General features: G+C 36.9%; 1 protein-coding gene across 3 annotated transcripts in view; it reads left to right on the top strand.

Annotated features, from left to right (window-relative positions):
- Positions 1-2,224: 2,224 nt before the first annotated feature.
- Positions 2,225-10,962, top strand: part of LOC107072133 (zwei Ig domain protein zig-8) — a 32,345-nt gene continuing 23,607 nt past the window's right edge. For 2 of the 3 annotated variants that reach the window (XM_015331818.2, XM_015331816.2), the window contains exons 1-2: positions 2,225-2,697; positions 4,446-4,877. In XM_015331818.2, the coding sequence (XP_015187304.1) occupies positions 4,754-4,877 (124 nt within the window). In that variant the 5' untranslated portion in view covers positions 2,225-2,697; positions 4,446-4,753. The remainder of the gene's footprint in view (positions 2,698-4,445; positions 4,878-10,962) is intronic. The other variant, XM_089175501.1, reaches the window with a different exon arrangement.

Below are 10,962 nucleotides of genomic sequence, written 5' to 3'. Positions count from 1 at the left end.
AATTCTTTGCAAGATTCGTAGACGAAGAAATCCTACGTGAAGATATGTGCTTTGCTTTTTGTAAGTACATACAGGGTGTCGAAAAAAGTTATGACCAAACTTTGACTATCTATTACCGAGGTCAAATTCATAAAAAAAAAGTTCATATAAAGTTAAAATGATAGGACTACTAATTGCTAAAAGCAATAACTAGGATGATTGCGTTGTAAACAACCGAAATATGAAGCTATAAAATTGCTCCTACCGTAGTGTCTGATTATTTTTGGGTGTCGCTCGCTCTACGAACTATGTATGTGTAAATGCATAAAGAATGAGAGGGAGAAAAAAAGAAAATGAACAAAGTACGAAACGAGTAAAACGTCAACAAGTTCGTTCGTTTGGTCAACTTTGGTTTAGAAAATTTATGGCCTTTTAAGTTTGCGATTGCGATACGTTTCGCAAACCCTTAGCAATAAACAACTAAACGTTATCATACATGTGCGTGCGTTCGTGCGTGCGTGCGTGCGTGCGTGCGTAGGTGCGTGCGTGTATACTATCGAGAACAAAGTTGTAAGAATTTTTTTCCTCCCATGCTTTCTTTATCTACATCTTCAACGATTTTAATCGCTATATTTATAAAGTTATGCAAAATATTTTCTAACTCAAATGAATAATATTTATAATTATTTATCACGATCATAAACTATGATAAAATTCAGTGTTCGGGTTGTGTTTTTTTTTTTTTCACCTAACTGTTAACAACACCTAAAAAGTATCATTATTAGCATTTTGCCTGACCAGACGATAGCAGTATCGACTCATCAATATGATGAATTATGGGTAAATTATGATAAACGACATCAAATTGATTACACTTCTTTTGTTTAGAATTATTTATAACTCTCTAGGTATTACAGATAATGCTCGTATTAATCACTCAATTAATAAACAATAGATAAATTATTGAAAGAATCGTTGTTTCAAAGTTTTCTTTTTCTTATCCTTGAGTGGTTTTTATTTGATAGTACATATATTGTATTTGGTTTTTTGTTGAACGGTGTACATCAAGCGATTTGATTCTTTGAAAGGAACAACTGGCTCGTGTGCGAATAAGCGTCACTTAAACGTCTCCTCTTGAAATGGTAACAAAAGACTTCAAGGATTTATAAAATAGATATTCAAATGAAATAGTCGTCTTTTCTTAATAAGCACCGTAGTACAATAATTACGTTAATATCTACGGTGATATAATTCAGTAGCAGAGTCTCTCGCAAATTTATCTTAACTCGTGAGATCGGCTTTATGCGAAAGAGAACTTGAAACAAAATTGGATGGAAAATGCCTGCCTTCAGGAGATGAAGTCTTTCAGAACAAGAGATAGGCATATACAAGTATGTATCACGATACGAAATTAATTATACTTTTTAAACAAGCATAGGAATATATTTAGTACGATTTAGAAAAATTTGTACCAGTTGGATGAACGGAACAATGGAAAGAGATGAAAGTTTTGGAAGAAATATAGGTCAAGGGAAACGATCCTAAGTGTACTTTATCAGTTGAGAAAACGAGCTTTATTTCTTGGTAACAATGCATCCATTTCTCTTCATTCGTGCACATATCGTGTTTTACGAGTTATATGACTATCCAGGTGTCTTACGAATACCACTAAATATAAGGATTTACTTGATTATTTACCTACGCGCAGAGAAACATATCTATATCTATATCTGTATATATATTTAATAATTTACATAAGTGGGCGTATAATCATAGCAATCATAAAGCAAAACCACGCGCATGATCATGCTGCGTGATAACGAGAATGGATGGGTGGAAAGAGTTCTCTTGTAACGATCTTGGAGCAAGGTAGAAAATAAAAGTAAAAGAAAAAAGAAAAAAAGAAAAGAGAACACACCTAGACAATGCGAAGATGGTAGGAGAGTTAGAAAGTCGTTAGTCGTTTTAACAACGCACGTTTTTGGTATGTAACGAGTATTGTCGTCGAACGTGGTGGCATTGGCAGAAACAAAGAGAAAAGTGAACTCTGGCATTGCTGACGTTTGGGGGAAGAGTGGCGGTTGTGCTGCTGGTGTTGCTGGTAGTGGTTGGCTCGCTAGATATGGAAGGGAAGGATGGTGGTGGCAAGGGTGGCGGCAAGGGTGGCGGCAAGGGTGGCGGCAAGGGTGGCGGTAAGGGTGGTGGTAAGAGTCGACGTCGGTGGTCGGGGGCTGGTATCTCGCTAAGCGCTGGCGCAGTTGGATCGGGGTCTCCACCACGGCACCATTTCATCCGGTGGTCTCTTTACGCACCTGTCTCTTTCTCTCCCTCTTTCTATCTCTTTCTATCTCTTTCTCTCTCACTCACTCACTCACTCACTCACTCACTCTCTCTTTTTCCCTACCTTCCCTCTCATTTCTCTCATTTCCCTCTTTTACCACCCCCCTTATTTCTGTCTTTCTCTTGATCATCCTTAGACTCCAGAGGCTCACAGTAGGAAGAACGATGAGATCCCCGTGACGCGTCTCCCTTGCGATGTTGTCCCGTCTCTATCCACCCTTCGTCACCTGACTCCTTTACTCGCTCAGTATCGCTAAGCCGCGCGTGTACCTTTTATTTGTCGGAGTATGTGCGCGCGCGACTCCCTTGCGAAGAACACCATCGCATCGAGTACCGAGACCGTTTAAGATGAAGGAAAACTGACGCGCGCGCGTGTGTGTGTGTTTCGTTTACTCAATTTTTCTCTCCCTATCTCTTACTCTCTCTCTCTCTCTCTCTCTCGCTCTCTCTCTTTGCTTAACTTCGTTTACTTCATTTTCTTCCTTTTTTAATTATTTTTTTTTTTTGACTATTTAGAGCAGTACGTCATCCAAAATTAGTGTAAAACGCAATGTTAGATAAGTTTGGATGAAAGACAAAGAGTCCACCAAAATCTGACCACGTGCCAACGATTTCCTAATTCGTGTGTTTTTGTTGTGTTGTTGTTGTTGTTGTTGTTGTTGTTGTTGTTTCAATGTTCCTTTTATTTTGTCTAAAAGTCCAGTTTTATTTTACTCGACAATTTGTCGTTACTTGGTCAACACCGTTCTTTTGAAAAGTACTGAATCAACAAGCTTTGGGCCTCGAAAAAGTTCTCCACCCTAACTGGAGAGATTTGTTAAGACGTCGAGGAAGAAGGGTCAGAGGATAGACCTTATTTTCTTTTCTCTCTCTGTTTTTTAACTCGTAGAAAAAAAAAAGAGTCTTCTGGATTCCTAGATTATACGTGCGATGAATTCAAAATCAGTGAAAATTCTTTATAAACAAAACACGAGTAATGATTGAAACTACCATCAATAGTTTATATTCCAAATCAACAGGCTGTAATAAGTCTTTGCTGATAATCTTGATACGACCTGGACAAATATCCCGTTTGCCGTGAGTTACCACCACCAGGACTACTGGATATCGATGGATATAAGAGGGGAAGGGGAAATTGATACGTGTACACCTATTTTTGTTTAAATATAAAAAAATAACAATCGTTTGTTACATCGTTGTGTTGTTGCCTTTGCCGTTGCCGTTGCCGTTGCCGTTGCCGTTGCCGTTGCCGTTGCCGTTGTTGGAATTTGTTTGCTGTCCACTATTTGTTTTCAGATCGAAAACAACAATTTCGCGAGGATAACTAATGGATGCAACACATATAGGCAAATAAACATAGTAGTGACGTATTTTTGTTTCGTCGTCCGAATGAAAAACATAAAAGTTTCATCGGTGATTCGATTTGCGTGGGGGCGATTTTTACGAAAGAAAATTCAATTTTACGCACCGCTTTACTCGTCTATCCTCTTTCTGTTTTTTATCATAGGTGGGATTATTCAAAAACGCCGGTAGCATGTTTCTTTTGTGGACGATATCGATATTTTGCGCGTGCGCCTTTTATTTTGGTCATGAACAAATATTCATTATGGTATAATTTTCGTTTTTATCGGTGTATATTCTTCAATGAAACAACCTCCTACCCTGTTGGTTATTCTTCTTTCGTAAAACTTTAATCTCTATTTTTGGAAGGTTTTATTTCACAGTGACGTGTGGCACGAATTAAAAAGGAGATTTGTTTCTCCAACGTTTCCAAGGGAAAAGGAGAAAATCCTCGACACGCATGCACGCATTAAGCTTAATCATAAGCCTCCGCCGGCCGTCCAACCTATTTCTCGACGTCCTCGCTTAATTGCAACGAGAAAAACCACAACAGCGTCGAGAGATGCTGAGATGCCTCTTTATTCTCACTTTTTTCCATACACGCCTTTGTGTTTTTTAACTTATTTAGTGCAACAGAAATGAAGCAAAAATGCAAACATTTATTATTCCAATTTTTTTCATTTAATTGCCAACAAGAGAGAGAGAGAGAGAGAGAGAGAGAGAGAGAGAGAGAAGAACGATTCGGTTGATTATGTTATTTTTTTTTTTATACATGGAAAAAAAAGGAGCCGACGGATGACCGATAGGGTGAAAGTTCCGGAGGGAAGGTGACGAGTGTTGAAAAACTTTTTCAAGGGTGAGAAGGGTGAGAAAGGTCCTCGAAAGTGCAAGATTCTTTATCGAAAGATACATTGAGGAAAAGAGTACTGTGTACTTTGTACCGTGTATCGTGTACCGTGTACCGTGTACCGTGCACCGTGCACCGTGCACCGTGCACCGTGTGTACCGTGTGTACCGTGGCACCGTGTTTACCGTGTAGGAAGAAAATTCTTCCTTTCGTCAGGTTACACCGTTTTCAAGGGAATATCGTGAAATGTACCGGAAACGATGGACCGTAAAAGCACTGCGAATGGATTTACAATATAACACCGTGGGTAATGGCACGAACGCGTCCCTCAGGATGATCTGCGTTTTCATATTTTCGATGTTACTCTATGGTGAGCGATTTTATCTTTATACTAAATGTATACAAATATATTTATATATTATTCGAGTTATCGTCACAAAGGAAACTTATTAAAATGCCAACAATTAGTATAACATACTTTTATTATTGCAGCAGAACACATGAAAACACATAATACTCTAATATTTAAGCGCTTATTATTCCGTAAGATTTAAACAACGTTATGAGCGATACGAATCGGGAACGGAGTTACGTGCGTCACGAGTATACCTCGTATAATTTCTATAAAAATTCCGTCAGTCAGGTGACGTATTAGTTAGTAGGTACACTACAAAGCAACGAAAAAAAGAAAGGAAAAAAAACAAAACAAAATCAAGAGAAAAGGCAGGGAGGAGGAAAATGTGAAACTGGAGAACAAAAGGGTAGTTATACACACACGCGCGTAGTCGACATATATATATATATATATATATATATATATATATATGTGAACATAAGTGTGTGTGTGTGTGTGTGTGTGAGCAAAGTAAAATACATATGCTGGTTTATACGCTAGAGAGGAAAAGGAGCATAGAAAAAGGTAAAGAGAAATAAAAAGAGGAATTGAGAATTGAAGTACGATGATCCGACGAATTCGCAAATGCTATCGCAGTTGACTAACATCGTCGATGCGCTTATGTGGCTTTTAAACTCCAATCCGATAGGAAGTTTCAAGTTCCGTATGTGAAATTAGAACGAGAACCATCCATTCTATTCTTCTACGTTCGCTTTCATTTAAATGCCATTTTAATTTCAACTAGAAATACAAGTTTAAACTTACATATAATGCATATGTTAATCCTTTGTAAGCCAATTTATTTTGTTTTCTTTTTTTCAATGGAAACATTTTTTGAACGAGACTTTTTGTTCCCTCTTTTTTTACCTACAATATGTTGGATTATAAGAAATGTGAGGTTTTATATTTAAAATATTTAAATACGCGCGCACACACACATACACACACAGTTGAAATTGAAATGATTTTAAAATCTTCGAGTAAATGAAAGAAATGAAAAATGTTCGTAATATTTGAAATATCTGATCGTTGATATCTAAAAAAAAAAAAAAAAAAAGAAAATAATTGTTCGCCTAATTTTGTATTTGTTCAGTCTAAAGCAAAACCATAGGGAGAAATACAACGTATGCAATGATAAATTTGCTCGGTTGGATGGTGAACTAACGTCGATTCAGCCACGAAATGTGGTTTTCGGTATGACGTTGACCGTTGCTCTCCAAGCGACAGGATTTTCGGTTTATAAATGTCGATATATCGCGTGTTCCCCCTCCGTTATTACCGTGCATAGTTTGGCTATACGTCACTCATTATACCGTTGACAATTTGCGTTTATATAATCGACACATATGATTATCAACTTTCTCATAGATTTGACAAATGCGAGAAGTGCTGGTCCTAGTTTTCATTTTCCTTTTCAACCAACGCATTAAAGTCCTTAATGATTATAAAGTACTTGCGAACGTACGTCCAATATATAAAGTTCTTTAATAGTAATTATTATTTATTGAGACTACATTTGAAATCATTTTTCAAGCCTTGATTTAAGAAGAAATAAATGAAGACATTAGCTGAAAGTTGAGTAGAAAAAGAGATAAAACTATATATAAAAGCGTTGGATATCTCACAGGTGCTACGTGTTATTTAGTGTTCCGGGTTATAAACGCGAATGCAGTTGGATAGTGTGGCATACCGTTGCCATACCGTTGCCATACCGTTGCCATACCGTTGCCATAATATTCTTCCACCGCCGCGAGACAAGCTGTTCGAAGAACGACAACGTCTTTTATAACTTTGCCTACCCTGCCCTGCCCTGCCCTGCCTTCCCTCCTCCTCCTTCTCTTTATCCTCTTTTTTCATTTTAATGAAACGCGTGCGTTTCAAATATTTCCTAGTTATATTTAGAAATAATAATAGTATCCGACAATCTGTAAATTCGTCTAAACGTCAATATTTACATTGGACATGTACATAATAGACGTTTAATCGCGCGTTTGGTTATTTCCCCAAGCCTTGCATTCGCATTCTCTTCGAATTTACGGGTTCGAGGGATTGTTCGAGGGATTGTTCGAGGGATTGTTCGGTACAAGATTACTCAACGATCGGACTTCCATTAATGGAATGAATTTAAATATCGATTTCGCGGTTAGCAGGTCTCGGCAAGCTCGCGTAATGTTGCCACGTTCCAATCTTTTTTCCTAATTTCTTTCTATTGTCCAACTGTATTATACAAGTTGGCCAAACACCGCCCACACATCACCCACGCACCACTTTTTCATCCCCTTTTTCATTCGCTTTACTATGGAGAAATTCAAGAATGGTTTACATCGATTCGCACTATCTGACTTCCGGCTGAACGCTTTCCCAAGCCGGATGCGAGCTTCTCGTACTTTCAAGGAAATCTCCTTGAAAATACAATAACCCTTTTGAGATCGTTTCATGTTTATCGCCCCATTATGTTGAGTAATTTTAACTTTAACGATATTTTCGATCGAAATGTCATCTACTTTGGCGATAAATTCCAGCCAACGTTGACTATTAATAATATGTCACATATAACGCAGGATACAACTGCTAACTTTATCATGCGAAATACGTTCGTCAGTTTTACTTTTATGAAAAATTAACTCGGGATAAAAGTATATTTTATTCGTGTGAGCTAGAATTTCTTGGCATGGCCATTTTTCAAACATTTCTTTAGATAAATTGATATTTTTTATGAAGTTTTCGATACACTCTCTGTGTATAATCTGTACATCACGAATATACTCGCGTATCAGGTTTGTTTATTCTACATTCCGGAAGCATTTCAGTCTACGTGCTCGTGCGACTTCGTATAACAGCTTCAATATTTGTCGCTGAAAATTAGATTTGTTTAACGGCGTAAAATCGTACTACACGAAGGTTTCCCTTCTTAAGGCACGCGATGAACGCTCAGAGTTTAAGATGAACTTGAGTTTACGCGTTAACGTTACGTTACGGTTTCCCTTTGATGTTTTATACCGATATTGTAAATATGAGCACGTAATGTGTATACATATGTATACAAAATTGTGGTGAATCTTTTTGGTTATTCTTAGAAAATAGATTCCTTGGTTCTTATCGAATTTTCTTTCTTCCCTATTGTTAAACTTTTGATCGGATCTGAGAGATTATTTCGAAATAACGCCTACGATAAGATAGATAGATATATATATATATATATATATATATACTTGGAATGTAGTTCTCTTGTAAAAGAAAGAAAGAAAGAAAGAAAGAAAGAAAGAAAGAGATGGTAAAAGAGGACGACGAAAGAAAAGCGTTGAGACTTTTAGAGACGTCTCGGTGAGAGAAACTTTTAGCTTTCAACTCGACTATTGCTGTTCAAAAAATGCAAACTTTTATTCCATCCTTATTCTCACGAGAATCTGATATGTATTCTGACAACTTGGAGCGAGTTTAGCGCGTGTTCTACATACAAGGTGTGTGTTGTGACTGTTGTTGCTGCACTACTAAACTTCATAAAGTCAAATGTTGTCGTAAAATATGTTTAACAAATAAATGAAAAATATCGAATGTTGCAACTATGGCGAGTCAAGAAGACCAAAGAAATTGCGAGCAACGAATTTCATTCATTCTCTTACAAGAAAATACATATATTCCGTGTTGCTTTCAAGATGTAAGCTTTTTCACGGAAGAGGATCGGATCGAGTTACACACTAGAGCAATACCCTTATTGGGTTGCTTTGTCACTCAAGGACTGAAAAGATGGCAACATGTTTTTCCGAAGGTATTGTGTCGAGATGATAGCAAGAAATCCAATGAACAATGAACCAGCCAGTCAAGAGTTTGATCCCTTAAGAAAAAACGTCAATTTGGGGAGTTGGTAGAAATTGTTGCAGCACAGTGTTGCAGTACAGTGTTTCGCTTTTAAAAGGGACCAAAGTCAATTGGAAATGATCGTTAAACGAATCCAGTATTTTCGGATGTATCGGTAACAACACGCAGAGATGGGTGGCGATGGGTGGCAGAGACCGAGTCGGTTAAATTCGAATCGTGAAACGTAACACCGACCGACCCCGTTGGAGAGGAGCCAAAGCAAAGTGCCGTATACACGTACTTTTTCAACGGAATTCCATGCCGTCGCGAAAGCCCTTTTATAATACCCAAGCGGCCAAGTAGATTTACACTCGGCACCAACGGCTGCCTGGACGATATTCACCTTTATCCTTATAACTCTAACGATAGAAAACTTTTCGAAACACTAACTAGAGACGAATTTCTACCGTGTACCAAGCAAAAAAACACCAAGGAGAAAGTTTATCTTGCTGTTTTTCTCAAGTGACTCGAGTTATGCACAAATTTACCAACTCTTCAAATTAAGCAAAAATAATGTAAAACAAGTGAAATGTATCTTTGATGAAAAATTTCCAAATCTCGAAACATCGAGCTGTTTTCAACTTGGAACACACGGTTTGGAGAGTGTTGTTCTTCTTGCTGTTGTTAGATTACTCGATGAATCAATTATGTCGATTAGAGATCAAATCATTTTCAACTTTTTTAGGGAAATTTAATTAAAGGGATATTATAGTCGATTCAAAAGAAAAAAGAACATTTGTTTTGTTTCATTAATAGTATAATAAAATAAGTAAAGTTTTTCTTTTTCTCGAAACATATCTCCGACGTTTGGCTTCTTAAGCCCGGTATTAACCTGTAATATTGCAAAATTGAATAAGTTTGAAGAAACGAAGGAAGGAAAAAGTAGACTAAGTGAGAAAGAGGTTAATTTTTCTCTAAACTTTTGATTGAATATGGAGCCAAGCAAGCGACTTGGACGAGTTGAAAAAAGTGTCGGAAAGGAAAAAGTTTGGAAGGATACATAATAACGAATAATAGCTCTTTTTTTTCATCTTTCCAAAATCCTACGGAACAATTTCATGTGAACAAATTAAATATCCAACTAATCAATTGTTATCGTATGTTTATTAAAGAAAGGGGTCGGCGAAGGGGTCGGCGAAGGGGTCGGCGAAGGGGTCGGCGAAGGGATATCGAAATTGGCATTACTCAAGGGAGAAAATAATTCATGATGGATCTACGGCACATCTATCACTTGGACTCATCAACGTCAACATTTCGGCTGGACTCGGGAAATATTGAATGTTGAATCGCGAACGAATAGATAGAGATAGAAAAGGGAAGGAAAAGATTGCGAGGCATTGATGGATAAACATCATTTGTATGCTTTTCTCGGTTTGATAGCCGTCACTATGAACGGTAAGAAGAAAAAGATGAAGAGTACCAGGAAAAACCTATTTTTAAAATCCGCTTCAAGTTTTAGTAAGATTCGTTTGCGTTGAAAAAATGCAAACGAACACAGAGAATTTATCTTGAATAATCGTAAACAAAAGACTCGTGTCGATTAAACTTACACGCACACTCGATGGAAGAAAAGTAAAAGAAAATGAAAAGTTGAAACATTTCGAAAAATTTCCAACTCACCTTCTTAATTAAACAGTAAAGCTTTTAAGAAGCTTACGTACTAAATAAGATAGCAAAAGAGTCTTATCGTCGAGACACGTCTGCAGTTGTCAGCAATTTTCTTCGGAATTCTCGGCACCTTAACTATCTTTAACCCTCCATCTCGTCTTAACAACAACTTTTTTTTTTATCGTCTTAAAGGGAATCAAAACGATAATGATAATCAAGCTTGGTGGACACTTTTATTCATTATTAATAAATATGATAGGTGTGATAAAATAATGACATTACAATGCAAAAAATTACTAAAATTAAAACGCGATATAATCTATAATATATACAATAATATATATTATATAATTTTCTCCTATAGAGTCAAGTAGGTACGTAACCTGGTGTGTAAAAGTTTTTCAATTCATTTTATCTCTCGGTTCATCTCTTTATCTTCCTTTCTTTCTTTCTTTCTTTCTTTCTTTCTTTCTTTCTTTCTTCATCTTTTTTATTTCTGCGAAAGAAAAAATTAGTTCCTTCTCTCGCACCTTCATAGTGAATTACACGTATACATACATCGTGTGAAAATTAATGTGGGGTGAGGGTTGAAAGG

The sequence above is a fragment of the Polistes dominula genome, unplaced genomic scaffold (assembly GCF_049000335.1).
Source record: "Polistes dominula isolate Pdom_NZ unplaced genomic scaffold, Pdom_raw_medaka contig_17, whole genome shotgun sequence".
NCBI lineage: Eukaryota > Metazoa > Arthropoda > Insecta > Hymenoptera > Vespidae > Polistes > Polistes dominula.
The sequence above is the reverse complement of the archived record's forward strand: the minus strand, read 5'-3'. Positions and strand labels throughout refer to the sequence as shown.